General features: G+C 41.8%; 1 protein-coding gene and 1 pseudogene across 1 annotated transcript; one reads left to right on the forward strand and one right to left on the reverse strand.

Moving 5' to 3' along the window:
• The first annotated feature begins 729 nt into the window (after positions 1-729).
• LOC146615660 (interleukin-1 receptor type 2-like) lies at positions 730-17,318 on the forward strand. The gene is made up of 5 exons (XM_085374866.1): positions 730-820; positions 4,346-4,423; positions 6,603-6,840; positions 16,448-16,640; positions 17,091-17,318. The coding sequence occupies exons 1-5, from the start codon at positions 730-732 to the stop codon at positions 17,310-17,312; spliced, it is 822 nt and encodes a 273-aa protein (XP_085230992.1). The 3' UTR covers positions 17,313-17,318.
• Positions 7,937-8,908, reverse strand: LOC146615661 (L-aminoadipate-semialdehyde dehydrogenase-phosphopantetheinyl transferase pseudogene; annotated as a pseudogene).
• Positions 17,319-20,415: the final 3,097 nt, after the last annotated feature.

Genomic DNA, 20,415 nt, shown 5'->3' on the forward strand with positions numbered 1-20,415 from the left:
CAAAACATTTGGATTTTTAAAGCACTAATCAAAGTAGAAATGGAAAGCAATAATGTGACATCATTGGGAACAAACTGACTGACAATACTTCAGCGGTCTGTGCTCACCCCAGTTGCCAAGATGAAGGTTAAAATAATAAGTAAAGCAGTTTTTTTCTCCAATGCTGGCAGAGTCAGGCAGTGACTGACTGCAGCCATACCACCCTGAGCATGCCTGATCTCGCAAGCTAAGCAGGGTTGGGCTTGGTTAGTAGTTGAATGAGAGACCACCTGGGAATACCAGGCGCTGTGGCTCAGGTGGTAGAGCCGATCACCTACTAATTGGAAGGTTGGTGGTTCGATTCCTGGTTTCCCCTGCATGGCAAATATCCTTGGGCAAGATACTAACCCCAAATTGCTCTCCGATGCATCCATCGGTAGGGATGGGTATCGAAAACCGGTTCTTGTTGAGAACCGGTTCCCACTGTTTCAATTCCTTGGAATCGTTTGCCATTTTTGCAAACGATTCCCTTATCGATTCCAGTCGCCCCGAATGACGTCACCACGTTGCGGAGCGTCATTTACCTGGCAGGAAACATGGCGCCTAAGCGGCTCAAATGCTCAAAAGTTTGATTATACTTTATGAGAACCGATGACAACAGGGCAACTTGCAAAGTAGATATTTCATTTAAGGGAGGAAACACTACGAATATGCAAAAGCATTTGCTCACAAAACACGCGATGACCTTAAATGAATGTCGTGTTTTTAATTCCACTCCGGACTCGTGACTCTCCCAGCAGCAGCGGTAACGTTTGCACGCCCTCTTCCGTTAATGCGGCAGGTAAATAATCAACTAACAGTGCATATTATGTTAGCGCGATCTGCCTTATTACAAGACCTGCCATTACTGTACATGTAGGTGACCATGATGAGAGAGACAGAGTCTGTGTCATGGTCCTGGGTCGTGCGACCCAGTGTTTTGTGTTTAGTCTGTTTTGATGTTTATTGATTGTTTAGGTTCATTTAGTTATTCCAGCTCATTTGTAATTATATTACCCTTGTATATAGCCTCCCTTGCCCTTCATGTGTTTATGTCCGTGTGTCTTGTGTTGTCAAGTTCATGCTGTCGCTTCTGTCATCTTCCCCTTTACTGAGTCTCCCTGGTTCGTGCGTCTATCTGTCATGAGTCATGTCTGCATGGTTATGTTTAGTTCATGTCATGTCTAATCTCCATGTTTCCTGTTTTACTTTGAAAGTCTGTATTGAATGTCAGTGTATTCAGTTTCACTCCTCCTGTCGTTAAGTTCATGTATATCAGCTGCGTTCCCATGTGTGGCCACTTCCCCTGATCATCCCTCATGTGTATTTAGTCTCTGTGTTTCTTACAGTCTGTGTCGCGTCGTCTGTGTTCCCACCCTCCATGTTTCCATGCCCGGTCTGTTGTATTCTAAGTCATAGCCTTACCTTAGTTCATTTCCAGTTTAGGTTTCTGTTTTAGTTATTGCTAGTGATGGGCAGATGAAGCCCCATGAAGCACTGAAGCTTTTCATCCAATTGGTTCACCCCAACGCGAAGCTTCATGAAGCTTCATTTGCTCTAGCAGGACACCTACTGGACGTAAAAATAATAGCTGGCATGAATTTGAAGAGTGTGGCATTTTGCACACAGCCTGTAAATGTCAACAACAAAAGGAGTGTGTAAAACATGTATATTGTAGTGATGGCAGTATACTGTGTATATTTATACTGGCAGTATGGGAAATGATTATTTGGAAATGCTTGAAATGGAAATGATCATTTACTGTGAGGTGAGGTGTGGTTGGGGTGTGGACAGTAGTTGTGCTTTTGTAACGTTGAGGTATGGACAGCTACACACTGAGCCTCAGTCCTGCCTGTTCACATTTTATTCTGTAAAAACTAAATTTTCACTGCTTTTACGACCTTTTTAGTGGGGAGAACATAGCTAGGATTTAATGATTTAACAAATCTTTTGAATCCTTTGTCCTCCACAATGCTAAATGGCTGGGAGTCCTCAATCACCATGCTGACCAGGTCTTCATCTATTTGAGATTGTTCTCCTGAGGAAAGACAATAAAGACAAAGCACAGATATAAATATCACACACGTAACTTATTACAGCTGTATAATATTGTTATATCATTTAGTAACATTACTGCATCCTATATTATCACTGCATTTGATGGCTCACCTGGTCTTGCTCCACAATCGGTGTCCCCCTTATTCTCATGCAAAGCTCTGTAGTGCCTAAGCATGGATGAGGTGTTGTTGTTATATCCCAGCTCCCTGGCACATAGCAAACACTTCACCTTGTACAAAAGTCAAGACAGCTCAACATAAATTGTATTGCACCATCAGTATCATGGAAATACATCTTCTGTAGAAATTTACATACCTTGTTGGGAGGAATAAGATCAAAATGTTCCCACACAGGGGAGGACATCCTCCTCTTCTTAGCTGGCTCCATTCTCTCCTGACTTTCTCTCCTCACTCTCATAAACCTCCAAACTGTCTCCAAACTCTCACTAACAACTCTCCATCAAACACCCACATTTTTGAATGTAGTCTGAGGGGTTTATATCGCTGTCATAGCTCGCGGCAAAGTTCGAACCACTTCATGAACCAGTCACGTGGTACAGCCGGGCAGCGAGGCTTCGGACGTCATCATTTTCAGCTCCTCCCATAAATGAAGCAAGCCTCGATACGCGCTTCGCGGAAACGCCCCCTCCATTACTCGACACACGCTCCGAAGCCTCGATACAGAACGTCACATCACTAGTTATTGCTTTTGTGCTGCCCTTATTCTTGTTTGTTTCTCTTGCGTTACCAGCCACAATAAAAGGCTCGCTTTTGTTTAAAGTTCACTCCCGTCTGCTCACTTGTGTTCGCACCTGGGTCCACCACACACACCACCGCACGGTCTGTCACAGCGCACCGTGACAGTCTGGCTCAGATGCTGGCAGTTCTCGCTGCAGTCTGCCGGCAGCGTCTCCTTTCAGGCAGGATAGACGAATGTCACAGAGCAGTGACTCAGTTTGTGGTCAAAGGCTTGCACCCGTTTGCCACAGCAGATGATTTTTGGTAAGTGAATGTGTTTAATTGTAGGCAGGGACATTACTGGATATTCTTGTGTAATTGCCACAGAACAATTTATGTTATACTTTGTTATTGCTACAGAAGAATATTTATTTTATTATTTTACATTTACAATTTTTTTTTTTTTTCCTGGGGACCCTGTGACACCCCATTGAAGAGCCGTAGGCTGGATCTCTGAAGCTCTCACTGTTGGGTTTGTAAGGCCATGTTACTCCCAAGTTTCTATCTTGTTCAAAGAGAAGATATAAAACAAAGTTCTAAGCTAATCGACCTTAGTGTTCTCCTTTTTAAAAAAAAAAAATCGATAAGAGAATCGATAAAGAATCGAATCGTTAAACAGAATCGAAAATGGAATCGGAATCGTTAAAATCTTATCAATACCCATCCCTATCCATCGGAGTGTGAATGTTAGTTATAAAGCACTAAGAAAAATGTGCTTGAGAATGGGTGAATGCACAAGTTGTGTAAAGTGCTTTAAGTGCTCAGATGAGTAGAAAAACGCTATATAAGAACCAGTCCATTTACCATAATTGGAAGGTTGGTGGTTCGATCCTTGGCTTCCCTAGTTTGCATGCCAAATATTCTTAGGCAAGATAATAACCCCAAGTTGCCCTCCGATGCATTCATTGGAGTGTGAATGTTTATTAGTTTCCACTTGAGTTTAGAAGTGCTTCTATGAATGGGTGAATGAGGCATGTTGTATACAGTGCTTTGAGTACTGCGGGAGCGTAGAAAAGCGCTATATAAGAATCAGTCCATTTACCATGATAATTGTTTGGTTGGAGACTTTGTATTTTCCAGTTTACACTTGAAACTTTCTCTCTGGGCTGCACTGCAGTTGAGGAAACTTTGCATTGTTAGTTTCAGTCTACTTTTCTTTACAAGACAGTTTCCTTCTTCCAGCAACGCCTAAAATTGCAAAGTTCTGTTTCCACTCAAAGAGCATTATGTAGCATTTGAGGTTTATATAAACAACTCCTCAAACGCAACAACACAAGTCACTCATGAGGAATGAGGAGGGAGGAAGCTAGATCGTGAGAGAAAGAGAAAGGGAGAAGCAAGCAGAGGAAAAATCTGAGGCAGAGTAAAGTCGTTCATTTCTGCTGATCATTGATGGGTTTTAAAGGCTCTGGTAAGTTGTTGCTTTCACTGCATAAAATTTTCCAGTTGTTGCCTGACTGCTATTTTATGATGTTTATATACTTTCTAGCATGAATGCTGTGTTGTAAATGTTGTGTATCTGTGTTTTTCAGCCATGGACTTAAGTCTAGTTCTGGTAAGCTTTGTGTTTTTCTTCGGGCTGTGTGGAATATGTAGAGGATCTGAAGAGGGTGAGTAACACTATTTTACACACACACACACACACACACACGCTGTAAAGTTTGAAACACTTTGAAATAAAACAGACTTGTGTACCCATATATTGTGAATGTGTGTCTTTTGTATGTAGGTTGTAACACAGAGGTTTGGCCTGCCTTGGATCTGAGTAAACAAATGCCGATGTTGCGCACACGCACACACACACAATGCTTTCCTCAAGGGAAATAGTCCCTTAGCATTATAAAAAAAATATCATATTACATGTGATGGTACACCACTTCAATTCAGTTGTATTACTGGTGATAAATCATTTTGGAAAAATACTAAGAGTCAGTCATGAAATCCTAAGAGTATTTATATCTGAGCTACCCTATGGAGCTGCTGATCAAATGTTGGAAAAGTACAATCACTAAAAGGAAAAGTTAACTGTACACTAAAAATTCAAAGTATTTTGATGAGTGATGTTTTTTTTCTAATCCATGATTAGAAAAAATAAAACTCATCCTAGGTGAAGAGCCACAACAAGTGCAATTAAATAGACTTTTGTGGAAAAGTCAATATTGGACCAAATTACTGAGGAGTTAAAGTGGATGACATGGAATGACGTTACAGCAGCTTCAGTTTCAGTTAAATAATAATTAAATCTGACAGGCATATTCATGCATATTACTGTGGAGTTAATTTTTTTTGCATCCTGCAGCTTGGCGTTGTTTCTGGTGATAGCACAGACATACTTGCAAAGTTCTAAGAAAATAATAACATCCCACGAACCACCCTGTGCAATCATAGTTCACATGTATAGTTGTGGTCATGGTACCTCCTCACACTACAGAGGAAGACTGGCCTTAAATGGAGTAACTTTGTGTATTTTCCAGGGAGAGAAAACAACTTTATTACTATGTATATTTAAGGTGATCGTGGTGATTTCACTGAAATCAGGCCACCTTTCCATGCTCCTTGTCCCAGCCTACACCCCCTCAGGCTGAAAACAAGGCCCATATTCAAGAGTAATAAGACATGGCCTGAACTCTTGCCCAACTCCAAGAATGCTTTGCATTCCAACACAGATGCCTCACTCGAGAGAAGGAGTACAATTGACTCTTTGCCCAATTTGACAAGAACGCACCTGTCCTGAGCACAGCAACAACACCCACACCTGATGCACACACTACGGCCCTGTCTGTGCAGGGATATAAAGCACTCCAGTTGCTCAGGTCAGTAAACTGATGGAATACCTGGGAAAGTCCTGAAGGTGTGCTCCAATCAACGAACGTCTGTCTTTACATTTATCTTTAATTTAGCAAAAGTCAACATCCTATTCTGTCTTAAGTCACCCACTATTATCCAAGTTCTTAAAAAGCCTGCTGTGGACAGTCTGAATGATTTCAAAGCTGTTACGCTGACTAATAATGTAGTGTTTTGAAGTGTTTGACAGACTGCCAATGAGGCAAATTAAAATAGACTTTTGTCCCACTTTTGACCCTACCTCAGTTTCCATACATCTTAAACAGGCAAACAGGCTCTTACGATCCCTCACGACGTAGTACTAATTATTTTAAAACAGAATGGGGAATATGTACCAATGCTCTTCATCCATTTTTATTTCAACATCATCATTCCAGATATTTTGATCTTACTGGATCTTACTTACTCTCACTTGCACCTGGATCAAAGATTTTCTTACAAAATCACAAAGTCAAGCTTGCTCTCCACCTTTCCTCCACCATGTCATGTCATGTGGTTCTGTTGGCTTCATCTCTTGGTGACCTCTAGCTGGGGAAATTTGTGGCCGAGTGTCAAGCAACTACAATGAAAATTTGCACTTCAAATATTGAGGCCATTGTTCTCAGCAAGAAAATGGTGGACTGCTGACTCTGGTTCAGACACAAGGTTGAACCCCAGCTGGAAGAGTTTAAATATCTCAGGATCTTGTTCATGAGGAGACAGTGGAACGGGAGATCAGCTGAAGGATCGATGCAGTGTCAGTGATGATGTGGACACTGTTGGAAATAGTGGTTTGTTTAGACTGCTGCCCCCGTGACCCAGACCCATATTAGTGGTAGAAAATAGACATACGAACAGAGAAATGGATGGATGAACATTATCTTTGCCTTTGAAATGTTTGATTTCTCAGCATTAAAAGGTTAAATAACTTATTTTCTCTATTCCACACTTACATGTATGTTGCAGAGAACTGTACTGACTACAAACTCCAGTTTGAGAGGGTTTTCTCTGTTCCTGGAGATGTGGCTATGCTGAGAAGCACACTGGTCTCCTCAGACATCATTGACTACAACATCACGTGGTACAACTCAGTGTCAAGCCAAGAAATCAGCAGTCAGACTGGTCACATCCTGGTGCACGAGGAGACTCTGTGGATTCTAAACGTAACCATGAATGACAGTGGGGATTATGTGACCATACTGAGGTAGGAAGCACTAGCGTCGTGGTTCTGGGCCTTGGACCTAGTATTTTGAGTTTCCTGTGTTTTCGTGATTGTTTTGTAATGTAATGATGATATTTAGTTTCCGCTAGTTAGTCTTGAGTCTGTTCTTTTCATGTTCCTGAGTTCCCTGGTATTCCCAGTTTAGTTTCTTGTCTGTTAGGTTCCTCTTGTGTCTTGGTCTCTTGCCCTTTGTTGCCTGTAAGTGTCTGTCGTGTTATGTGTGTTTACGTCTCTTTCCTTCCTCCCTCTCACTCAACACCTTTGCCATGTCTGTGTTAACCTTACCCGTTCTCCTCCTTGTGGTTGTCTCACCAGTCTGTGTTCTTGTGTGGGTCTCAGTCTGCAGGTCACATCCTGTTTTATTTTGATGGTCCCTTGTCTCATTGTGTTCAGTTTTGCATCCCCTATCTCGTTGTGTTTAATTTGTTCCTGCTGTGCTCCCATGTGTTTCCACTTTCCTTATCACCCTTTTGTGTATGTATTGTTTCAGTCTTCTCTTGTCCCTCTTCCGAGTCTCTGCTCATTTGTCTCATTGTGTTTCATGGTTTCCTAGTAGTTTTACCGGTTTAGGTTATTTTTGCATTCTGGTTTTTCTTTATATTGTATCGTAATGTTCAGCCCAAAATAAACAGCTTGCTTTTTGATCCCAAGTTCACTGTTTCCTGTGTTGTCTGCATATGGGTCCTTACCTCACCTCACATGATCTGCACCTGCAGATCTTGAAATATTAGAAAATAATAGAAAACAGTAAGTTACACAACCTATGTGACTGCTTATTTTTGATTATGAGAACTCGTGCAAGAATTTTGAAAAAAATAAAATAAATACTGTTAAAAAAGCAAGAGCTACATGCAAAAATATGTAACTCAATTTCAATATAACCTGAAAGATTCTATTATACTATACAGTGGTCCCTCGCTGTAACGCAGTTCACCTTTCGCGGCCTCGCTGTTTCGCGGATTTTTTGTGTGCAATTTTGCATGCTTTTTTTTTGTTTTTTTTTGTTTTTTTTTGTTTTGGTTTTTTTTTTTTAGAGAGAAAATCAATAATTTATTTGAGTGGTGAGGAAAACTAAATTTTAACAGGCAGAAACCTCCAACAGGCCATCGGCATCGATGCTTGGGGTAAGTGCAAAGAAGAGGATGGAGAACCAACAAAAAACAAAATGCAGCAGTAAACACTCAGCAGGTTGGCGATGTGGCCAGTGATAGCTCATCGCTGCAGTTTCAAAGAGTTTTTCGAACACCCAGTCCTCTTCTTCTTCCTCATCTAGATGCATCTTGGTCTGGTGCAGTACCCGGTCCTGTGTGAGCGGCTCAGACGGCAGGTGAAACTCCACCCTCTGCAGGTTGAAGCCCAGACCGGTGCCGATGGCTTTGATGAAGCTCTCCTTCAGGGCCCAGTGGCGGTAGAACGTGGCGAGTTGCTGGTGCTCCGAGCCGGCTGATTGGATGGCGCTCCACTCGTGCGCTGTAAACTGACGAGTCATAATGCGGAAAAACTCCAGCACAGAGCTGCAACCTGGCATGGCGGTCTTCATGATATCCACCCCGACCTGCCTCCCCTGCTCTGCAGCAAGCACTGCGTAGTCCCCTTGGTGGGAGAGATTGAAACTCCAGGCCAGATCTGACTCTGAACTGACCTTGCCAGGTGTTGCCAGGTAAGGTTTGCCTCTGGGAGATCGCTCCAGTCTGATCTCTGACCATGGGATCCCCATCTTCTCACACACAAGCCTCCTTAGCAACAACCGTCCAGCCATAGCTGACTTTGCATCCTTGGCGAACACAAACTGCCCGATCCGATCTTTCTCCTCCCGCTGGATGCAGCGAGCAGCGAACAGCCAGTCTGACCTGCCCGGCGTCCACGATCCGCAGCGGAAAGCCCACCGGACGGAACCCATCTCCTCGCCCCCTGCTCCACCTCTGACATCCGGGCTCCTCCACCGCAACTTCGGGCTGCTTACGAGCTGCTAATGAGCTAAAGTCAGCGCGGCGTCTTCGAATGTAATGTTCAGAGACGTGCGGATTTTCGCCCAACAGACTTTCCTGTTTACATTTCGGAGTTGACAGCGGTGCACATGCCCGCGCATGCTTTTTTTTTGGACAGCGCATTGTGTTCTGCATCCTGACTGGCTGTAGACCAGGCGTAGGCAACTCCAGGCTTCGAGTGCCGGTGTCCTGCAGGGTTTAGATCGCACCCTGGGTTAACACACCTGAATCAAATGATTAGTTCATTACCAGGCCTCTGGAGAACTTCAAGAAATGCTGAGGAGTCATTTAGCCCTTTAAATTAGCTGTGATGGATCATGGACACATCTAAAACCTCCAGGACCCCGGCACTCGAGGCCTGGAGTTGCCTACCCCTGCTGTGGACCATTGTGAATCAATCTCGTGCCGTGTCTCCTGTACAGTACAGAATGTGTGCAGCTTGTCTGTCTCTGAAGTGCTGTATGTTTGTAAGTTTTCTCCCCAGCAAACACAACAATGTTGACGAAAGATTTTGCACTGTCAAAGGCAACCACGGGTGCCTTTGGTTTCATTCTATAATACTGGACTTATTTTTCTACGAAGGTTTGAATTTTGAGAGTGTTTAAAAAAGAGAGAAAAGCGTGAAAATGTTCATGCCTGTCTGAGAAAAGTGTATAAAGTGTGTAGTGGGGTTTTTTTTACAGCCTTAAAACACCATAATAATTGTAAAAAATAAAGTTGGCTACTTCGCAGATGTCACCTATCGTGGGTTATTTTTAGAACGTAACTCCCACGATAAACGAGGGACCACTGTATTCTATTTCAGAAACCTAACATAAATATAAGTGTTGAAATAGAGACACGATTCTCTGGAGGTTGTGACTAGACAATTAGTGAACTAAACCAATGAAGGAAACGGTTTCCAGGGCCTAATCCGTGGATCGACTTCCTTCGAGGCGTGGACGTCTATCAGCAGAGAATGTACCTTCACCTATCAGCAGAGAATGTCCCTTAGTCTGTAACACAGTCAAATATATTCTCAAGTAATATTCAAGCATGCCATTCAGCGTGTTAGTACGAGCTCGGGAGCAGCTTGGGAGAACAAGAAAACAGAGACTGCTTTAGATTGTCTTCCCAAAGTGACTCAACTTTATTCACAAGTACAACAGTTTATATAGAGGGTAAAATTCATGAGACAGCAGATTATCAGTTTAAACCAGTACAGACCAAGATAAGGGAGCGTCTTCCTGCCCATGGGTGAAGAAGCATCCTTTGTGTAGTGTATCAGTTCAGCTACAATTGTGATTATCTCAGCGACATATTTTCAAGGCACAAAACGAAGAGTTCTTACATTAGTGAAATCTGAAACAAACCATTTGGCCTCAACAGGCGTCTCCTAAAAGATTAAGAAACTAATGTAGCTGAGGGAGTGATCTCTGTGGTATTTCAACCTTGTACCAGCCTGTGATTCTCACACATCAATTCTTGGGTCAAAGAGAAAAATAACTAAAACAAAGGGGCCTTATTGAATGACAGAGTTTTCCTGTATAATGTCACTATAAAACAATATCCAGTAAATGCTACCATGGTACTAAAATACCTAACAGTTCCCCTCTTTTATTATTTTTAAAAATAATAACTCAAATAGAAAGGAAAAATCACAAATGTAATAACATAATATAAAAAGCAAATCATAAAATGTAATAGTTCACAACCTAATGTTCAATATACACATCAGGAACATCATTGGTAACATCTGGCACATCCTCAGGATCAATTTGTGCTAATTGCAAATACATTGAAGTAGCTGTACTGGTAGCTATATGGGTTATCATTGAGAATGTGGCTTGCAGAAATGTGAACAGGGTTGCACTTTACAATACGAAATAGTAAATAAAAATCCTAAGGTTAATGCAGTAGATATGATTAATAACCTAAATATATAAAAAAGACAGTTCTTTAGTCGTCTCCTGGCCTGGTCCCAGGTTCGTGTGATGACAATGGGCATTTCATTTTCTCCATTATCAGCATGAAACGAGTCTATCTTTATCAGGTTAGACATTGTGTGGTACTCTAGGCTTTCTGTTCCTGCTGGATGTTCGAGTACCTTGTTGTTGTTCAGGCGGGGGATCAAAGGGCTTTCTGAGTCTTGGCTCTTTCCGGCGTTGTGTGTTAATCAGTGATAGTGTGTGTGTAGGTGTATTGGATCCGGGCGCTGGCTCGCCTGAGATGTCATCTACCCGTGTGTGTTTATTTGCTCTAGTTCCGGGCGCTGGCTCGCCGGAGATGTCATCTGCTTGATCCGACGCCTGAGATGGTCCGATTGGGCTGGTCTTAACCCTGCTGGCATGAATCCACTGAGGTTGTCCGTCTGTGAGGATGCTGGTTCTTCGTCACTGCCAGTACAGTCTGGGGCTGGAACACGCGCGGCCTCCCAGAGAGTCCTTGGTTTTAGTGGCTTCTCCAACATGCATCTCCTTGTCTCCACTGGTGGAACTGTGGAGGGGAAAAGCTGAGAGAGACAAACTTTCTGATAGTTATTATTCAGTTTTTCTACCAGGTTGTGAACATCAGTGGACAATGCAATATACATCACCTTCTACTAGCGGTGCCCCTCTGGAAGCTGACCATGGTGTTGGAAATAGTCTTATTTCAAATGGAGATAATTTGGTTACTGTAGATTGAGTCATTCTAATCTCACACAGGACTTGAGTAAGTAATTTGACCCAGGTCATTAAAGTTTTAGCACACCTTTGAATTACTTCTAATGTGAATGAAGATCCTCTATCACTGTTAATCTGGTGAGGTATTCCGAATCTGGGTATTATTTCATTGCTCAACTTTTGACAGACTACTTCTGCAGTTTCTTTTGAGGTTGGATAAGCTTCTACTCATTTACTAAATTGATCCACTATTACCAGTAAGTACTTGATGCTTCCTTGCGCTGGCATATGTGTAAAATCAATTTGTAATGTATGAAATGGAAAATCTGGTTGTGGTAAATGCTGATGTTTTGCTTTTGATTTTCCTACATTAGTTCGCGCACATGTTAGACAGGTTGCTAATATGCTTTTTACTGCATGTGATGTTTTCTCAATTACAAATCTTGATTTTATTGCCCCTATTACCCCTCTTTGTCCGACATGACTCACACAGTGAAAATGTCGGGCAAGGACTGGCATCAGGGAATATGGGAGGGCAATCAAACCCTTAAGATTTTGTATAAGCCATCTCTGTCATCTAAGGTACAGTCATTATTCTATGCAGAGGCTTGCTCTTGTATGAATTTTAAATCAACATTTGTTTCTAAATAGTCTGGGAGTGTAACAAGTGGCAGCTGTAGGGGCACAGATAATACTTCCTGCGGAGGTGGGAGCTGTGATGCAGCTGCAGCCTTGGCTGTCACGTCTGCTAAAGCATTACCTGTTGCTTCGTCTGTGTCAGCTGTACTGTGTCCTTTCGTTTTTACAACTGCAACGGCCGATGGCAGCTGTATAGCCTGCAAAAGTCTTTGAACAAAATCAGAATTTAGCAATTTATTTTCCATCAGCAGATCTAAATCCTCTCTGTCTCCACAATGTGCCAAAGTCATGCACAACGCCAAATGCATAGCGGCTGTCTGTGTAAATCGTCACATGCTTATCCACATGGAGCTCACAGGCGCGTATTAAAGCCATGAGCTCTGCTTTTTGTGCTGAGTGAAATGGTAATGAGTGAGCCTCTAGTATGATGTCAGGCACTGTTACCACTGAATAGCCACAAAGAAATGAGTTGTCATTCGGCCTTGAACAGGACCCGTCCACATAAACCGTGGCTGAGTCTGGGATTGGTGTTTGCTCTAAATCTGGACGTGGTGCTGTGGATTCCTGTATACGTGTCATGCAGTCATGAACATCAAGCCTGTCTGAGCCATCCTGTCGGTCAGAAGAACACAGTATAGGATCAATAAATGTGCTGGCGAATCAGGTGTGCTGCTCGCTTTTATAGTGAGATTTGCATATGTTGTGTAGTTATGTTTGCTAGAATGGTCGTGACCTGGTGATTGGTGTGTAGAATAGTGTCATGTGAGAGTGTGAGCTTCTCGCAGTCCCTTATCATGATAGAGCAAGCTGCTACTGCCCTCAGGCAGGCCGGCATTCCTGAACAATTCAGGCAGCACCTTTGAGTGGCGGAGGTCAGCACTCCCTTTAATGCATTGAAAGAGGCAGTCATTTCTGTGGATCACAGTATTCGAGGAGGCTTGTCTTTTTTACAACAGTCACGCAGAATGTGGTCATGAAAAGAACAGTCTGGTATCCACTGTCTGCAATAGTTCACCATGCCTAGGAAGGACAACATTTCCTTCTGTGTAGTGGGCCGAGGGACGGAGGTCACAGCTTTGACCCTGTCTGCAGTCATGGAACGTTTTCCGTGAGACAGTGTGAATCCCAAATATTGAACAGAAGTCTGACAATACTGCATTTTCTTTGCAGATGCTTTGTGGCCAGTCTTTTGGAGGTGCTGGAGAAGCATGTGTGTAGCAGTTTGACATAGTTTTTCACTTTCAGCACAGAGGAGGTCGTCATCCACATGTGGATCAGGGTGCAGCCCTGGAGGAGTGAAGCACCATTGAGAAAGCAGCAGAGCTGTCTATCATGCCTTGGGGCAAACGAGTCCAAGTGTACTGCTTATTTCTATGTGTGAATACAAATAACGGCTGTGTGTCTTCATGAGAAAAAGGAGCGGAGCATAAATCCACCACGGTAAAGTGTGTATGCAATGCATGTCAATATGCTGTGAACATCTGAAACGAGAGGTGGCAGAGGAATGTTGACTGCATTAATTTGCCTTAAGTCTTGTATGAAACGCCATACGCCAGGTTTGTTAGGCTTTGGCACCGGATTGACAGGAGTGTGGGCTTTATTGCTCCTGTAGTCAATAAATCTCCTATGATGACATCTAGAGCTGCGGCTTTTTCGGCAGAAATGGGATGTTGCTTGACATATACTGGCTTGTTGTGTTTTAATAGGTGTACGTGATAAAGTCAATAAATCATATATCATTCTCACTTTTTGACCATAATGTCATATTCTGGTATTCAGCTGGCAATGTAACTGCAGAAATAGTACAGTGGATAGGGTAGGTTAGATCTATGTGACGACATGGTGTAGTTATGTCATAAACTATGTCTGAGTTATGTGACAAAATCACTGTTTGACCTTCACTTGTGTGAGCAGTTATCATGTTGTTGAACAGTGTGAGAGAAACAAAAGTGTGGCTCCCAGATATGGGATTACCTGTTAGTGGCGTCTGTACACGTTTTTTTGGCACAGTGTGTGACATAGAGTACCGGACAAAAGGATGTTGAGTTTATTCTCTGCTGAGGGTCCAGCTGACACAGAGGATGTTCCTTCTCCATCATGTCGGTACATAGGGCAGAGAAAACATAAGCTGTTATCAGTGTCAGCAAACATTTCACCCTTTATGTTAAATGAAATACACAAATTCATTTTTGCTCTGGGTGTCTGCGGCTGCTGGAAAACTGAGCTAAATTTGCACCTCTAGCTTGTCCAACAGTGCATAAAGCGTTTTCGTAAGGCGGCGGGGCTGTAGGCTGAATGGCTGAGCATGCAAGACTAGCTTTTCCCGCAGTAGATTTATTTTCTATGCTGGAGCCTGCACTAGTTTTATTTGATGTAAAAGTATCTACGCCTGGTTCCGGTCCTTTTGTCCATAGCGGTAACATTTGATGCATCACGTCGCGGCATTCTATCATATTTTCTACAGGACTTTTTAAGCAGACTACTTTTCTTATCACAAATGATATTCAACATTTCTACTGACCTGTTTTCTGGCGATAATCGTTCGGGATAAGGCTCCGAAAAGAAATTAGAATGCATTGTCCTTACAGTCCGTAAGTTGTAAACACAGTCAGTCACATAAGCACTTCCACATGTTCTGGATACGTGATCATGGACGTCTTCACCGATTCGCGGACGTGGGTTACACGTAACCGGAAATGGGAGTTGTACTGAGCCGTTATTTGAGACTTTATTTTGTATTTTATTAATTTTTTGGTTTTACAGGTACTTTAGATTTTTTTATCGGACCTGTCTGTGGTCTTTGAATAATTCTGACCCATGTTCAGTGGTTTCCAGAGGGGTTTACACGCTAGGAGGATTTAGGTTAGTATTTATTTTTGCTGTGGCACACCTGAGGTTACTTGATTTTTTGCTAGCAATTTTATCTTTTTAGTGAGCAACTTCTCACTTTTTAACGAGCAACTTCTCGTTTTATGACCCCAGGCAACTTCCTGTGTCCTTTCTGCTGGTGAGCATCTTCTTAGTTTATGACAGCAGGCAACTTCCTGTGTCCTTTCTGCTTTTATTTACAAAACAACAGGCAACTTCCTGTGTTTCTATGTGGGCCACTAAAGAAGGCTCCTCAGTGTATCCCACTTGTTACTATGTGGGCCACTGAAGAAGGCCTCGTCAGCGTATCCCGTTTCTATGTGGATCACTGAGAAAGGCATAACACAGTCTTATAAAATAAAAGACGAGTGCCTACCTTCGTCAGGATCCCACTTCTGACACCAAAATTGAAGGAAACTGTTTCCAGGGCCTAATCCGTGGATCGACTTCCTTCGAGGCGTGGACGTCTATCAGCAGAGAATGTACCTTCACCTATCAGCAGAGAATGTCCCTTAGTCTGTAACACAGTCAAATATATTCTCAAGTAATATTCAAGCATGCCATTCAGCGTGTTAGTACGAGCTCGGGAGCAGCTTGGGAGAACAAGAAAACAGAGACTGCTTTAGATTGTCTTCCCAAAGTGACTCAACTTTATTCACAAGTACAACAGTTTATATAGAGGGTAAAATTCATGAGACAGCAGATTATCAGTTTAAACCAGTACAGACCAAGATAAGGCAGTGTCTTCCTGCCCATGGGTGAAGAAGCATCCTTTGTGTAGTGTATCAGTTCAGCTACAATTGTGATTATCTCAGCGACATATTTTCAAGGCACAAAACGAAGAGTTCTTACATTAGTGAAATCTGAAACAAACCATTTGGCCTCAACAGGCGTCTCCTAAAAGATTAAGAAACTAATGTAGCTGAGGGAGTGATCTCTGTGGTATTTCAACCTTGTACCAGCCTGTGATTCTCACACATCAATTCTTGGGTCAAAGAGAAAAATAACTAAAACAAAGGGGCCTTATTGAATGACAGAGTTTTCCTGTATAATGTCACTATAAAACAATATCCAGTAAATGCTACCATGGTACTAAAATACCTAACAACCAATATAATAAGTATCCAGTAAAACCTATTTTAATATTTGGCCTGTAATATAAAACATATTGATAGTATTAAAGTTAGATGGCTTTTCCACTAAACTGAATTTATATTTAGATGCTGCACTTAAAGTATACATGCATGCCCATTACCATGTTTTCCAGCTTAGATGCCTTGATATCCACTATAGCAGGTAATAAGGATTTTACAGATCATTTCAGATTTATGCAAATTTAAAGTACTTTGAAATTCTCATTTGAATTTGAGGGTCAAAAATGTCCTTCACTGCTAAGACTAGTGTGCCTAATTATCCATTCATTCATAATATTTCTACTTAATTTTCCAACAGGACTTCTTCCCACTGCTACAGGCAGGCCAGCCGACTGGTGGTGGATGAAAGACCTACAGGAGAATGTGGAAGGCCGAGGAAAGCTTATCAGCCACTTACAAAAGGAGTCACTGACAATCTGAGCTGCCCTCTGAAGAACGAAATGAATAAGCTGAACAGCTACAACATCTCTTCCTCCATCAAGTGGTACAGAGTGAGTTCTCCAGAATTGTTGTTGAGTGCTGCATGAAACCTAATGGTTTTAATGGAGAGACTGCACAGTAGCTGCAGCCTCAACTATTTTCTACCACTATTCCAACTTCTATCAATACCAGGAATGTATTGAAACTCTGACACCAGTGTTTAAAATCTACAATTTGACTGAAAGCAGATCCCAGTATTCATGTGTTTTTTGTTGGTATATTTTCATAATTTGTGCAACTACAACCATTTTGAACTTTCACATTTTAAAAGTGCTTACTCAAAAGATCAATATCATCCTGCTATCAATAGTAGAAATGTAGTTAGCAATCGCCAAGTTGCACTCAAATGGGATCCCAGCAGCTGTAAACTCACCAACTGCACTGTTTATCATAATTTTGAACAGATACTTGTCTTTTGTTTTGTGAATTTGAAAACAAGACCCATTTGTTTCTCCTTCTAGGGTTGTGACCCCATAGAGGACGGAACAGGCAGCTATGAGTACTGGGGTACCAGACTGAAAATTACCAGTGTGGACCTTCAACACAAAGGCACCTATACCTGTACTCTGACATTCACCCTGGGTGGCATGAAAGGGTCTGTATCAGAGACTATTAGCGCAGAGGTCAAAGGTGAGATTGTAGAAACAGAAAATGACTTCAGCAGTTTCTTTGTCCATATGTAAAGGGGATTTTTCAGCACAGCACAGAAACAGCTTTAGTGAAGGTTACAAATGATCTTCTTATGGTCTCTGACAGTGGACTCATCTCTGTGCTTGTCCTGCTAGACCTTAGTGCAGCATTCGATACTGTTGACCATAATATCCTATTAGAGCGATTAGAACATGCTGTAGGTATTACAGGTACTGCACTGCAGAGGTTTGTATCATATCTATCTAATAGACTCCAATTTGTGCATGTAAATGGAGAGTCCTCTTCACACACTGAGGTTAATTATGGAGTTCCACAGGGTTCAGTGCTAGGACCAATTCTGTTTACATTATACAGTGAGGCAAAAAGTATTTAGTCAGCCACCGATTGTGCAAGTTCCCCCACTTAAAATGATGACAGAGGTCAGTAATTTGCACCAGAGGTACACTTCAACTGTGAGAGACAGAATGTGAAAAAAAAATCCATGAATTCACATGGTAGGATTTGTAAAGAATTTATTCGTAAATTAGGGTGGAAAATAAGTATTTGGTCACCTCAAACATGGAAAATCTCTGGCTCTCACAGACCTGTAACGTCTTCTGTAAGACGCTTTTCTGTCCCCCACTCGTTACCTGTATGAATGGCACCTGTTTGAACTCATCATCTGTATAAAAGACACCTGTCCACAGCCTCAAACAGTCAGACTCCAAACTCCGCCATGGCCAAGACCAAAGAGCTTTCGAAGGACACCAGGAAAAGTATTGTAGACCTGCACCAGACTGGGAAGAGTGAATCTACAATAGGCAAGCAGCTTGGTGTGAAAAAATCAACTGTGGGAGCAATCATCAGAAAATGGAAGACATACAAGACCACTGATAATCTCCCTCGATCTGGGGCTCCACGCAAGATCTCATCCCGTGGGGTCAAAATGATCATGAGAACGGTGAGCAAAGATCCCAGAACCACACGGGGGGACCTGGTGAATGACCTGCAGAGAGCTGGGACCAAAGTAACAAAGGTCACCATCAGTAACACACTACAACGGCAGGGAATCAAATCCCGCAGTGCCAGACGTGTTCCGCTGCTGAAGCCAGTGCATGTCCAGGCCCGTCTGAAGTTTGCCAGAGAGCACATGGATGATACAGCAGAGGATTGGGAGAATGTCATGTGGTCAGATGAAACCAAAGTAGAACTTTTTGGTATAAACTCAACTCGTCGTGTTTGGAGGAAGAAGAATACTGAGTTGCATCCCAAGAACACCATACCTACTGTGAAGCATGGGGGTGGAAACATCATGCTATGGGGCTGTTTTTCTGCCAAGGGGACAGGACGACTGATCCGTGTTAAGGACAGATTGAATGGGGCCATGTATCGTGAGATTTTGAGCCAAAACCTCCTTCCATCAGTGAGAACTTTGAAGATGAAACGAGGCTGGGTCTTCCAACATGACAATGATCCAAAACGCACCGCCCGGGCAACAAAGGAGTGGCTCCGTAAGAAGCATTTGAAAGTCCTGGAGTGGCCTAGCCAGTCTCCAGACCTCAACCCCATAGAAAATCTGTGGCGGGAGTTGAAAGTCCGTGTTGCTCGGCGACAGCCCCAAAACATCACTGCTCTCGAGAAGATCTGCATGGAGGAATGGGCCAAAATACCAGCTACTGTGTGTGCAGGCCTGGTAAAGACCTATAGTAAACGTTTGACCTCTGTTATTGCCAACAAAGGTTATGTTACAAAGTATTGAGTTGTAATTTTGTTATTGACCAAATACTTATTTTCCACCCTGATTTACAAATAAATTCTTTACAAATCCTACCATGTGAATTCATGGATTTTTTTTTTTTCACATTCTGTCTCTCACAGTTGAAGTGTACCTCTGGTGCAAATTACTGACCTCTGTCATCATTTTAGGTAGGGGAACTTGCACAATCAGTGGCTGACTAAATACTTTTTTGCCCCACTGTATATTCAACTAAATCATAAAATTTCAGGGTATTCAGATTAATAAACAAAATGTTAGTTGGTTCTATATAGTTTGATTGGTTTATAATTCTTATAGCTCTTTTTTGTAACTTGAAAATATGAAGAGTGTTCGTTTTATATGCATTACCCCATATCTCCAGACAGTAAGTCATATATGGAAGCAACAGAGTACAATAAAGTGTGTATAATGATTTTTTGTTCAGGACATGCTTTGTTTTATAGAGAATAGCAATGGTTTTTGACATTTTTGTTTTCACATGGTTTATATGAGACTTCCAACTCAGCTTATCATCAATTATCACTCCAAGAAATTTATTTTCGTACACTCTTTCAATTTCAATTCCATTAACCTTTATTTTAGATACATTTTTCATTTGTCTAGTGCCAAAAATAATCAATTTTGTTTTCTTTATATTTAATGATAACTTATTTACATCAAACCAGTTTTTTTATATATTTAGCTCCTTTTCAGCTGTAGTCAGAAGCTGTTCTAGGTTTTTACCTGAGCAGTACAGAGTGGTATCATCAGCAAACAATACACATTTTAACAGTTTGGAAATGCTACATATGTCATTTATATATAATATAAATAATTTAGGGCCCAGCACAGAGCCCTGAGGAACACCACAAGTTACCTTCAACTGCTTAGATTTTACATTATTGAATTCGACATATTGATATCTTTCATCCAGGTAACTTTTCATCCACTTGTATGCTATCCCTCTTATGCCATATCTCTCTAGTTTATTCATTAATATAGAATGATCAATTGTATCAAACGCCTTTTTTAAGTCTATAAAAACACCAGCAGTATATTCCTTATTATCTATTGCATTAGATATCCCTTCAACAAGTTCCATCACTGCCATCGAAGTGGACCTTTTCACTCTAAAGCCATATTGGTTATCACTTAGGAGATTATGCTTCTCAATATATTTATCAAGTCTATTAACAAATAACTTTTCTAAAATTTTTGAGAACTGTGGGAGTAGTGATATTGGCCTATAATTGGTAAACTGACATCTCTCTCCGTTTTTATGGATTGGAATAACTTTTGCTATTTTCATTTGTGAGGGAAACACACCAGTTTGAAAGGACAGATTACAAATGTATGCGAAAGGTTGCACTATATATTCTATAATACTTTTAACTAATATC

This window comes from Diplotaxodon limnothrissa, linkage group LG16, assembly GCF_057381915.1.
Source record: "Diplotaxodon limnothrissa isolate DT_005_m linkage group LG16, D_limnothrissa_male_GT1.1, whole genome shotgun sequence".
NCBI classification, from domain to species: domain Eukaryota; kingdom Metazoa; phylum Chordata; class Actinopteri; order Cichliformes; family Cichlidae; genus Diplotaxodon; species Diplotaxodon limnothrissa.

Excerpts from the sequence above, each read along its gene's own strand:
- LOC146615660 (XM_085374866.1), top strand. The coding sequence starts at position 730 with ATGAATGTCGTGTTTTTAATTCCACTCCGGACTCGTGACTCTCCCAGC. Across the intron at positions 821-4,345 it reads CTCTTCCGTTAATGCGGCAG|CCATGGACTTAAGTCTAGTT; the intron begins GTAAATAATCAA and ends TGTGTTTTTCAG. Across the intron at positions 4,424-6,602 it reads ATGTAGAGGATCTGAAGAGG|AGAACTGTACTGACTACAAA; the intron begins GTGAGTAACACT and ends TGTATGTTGCAG.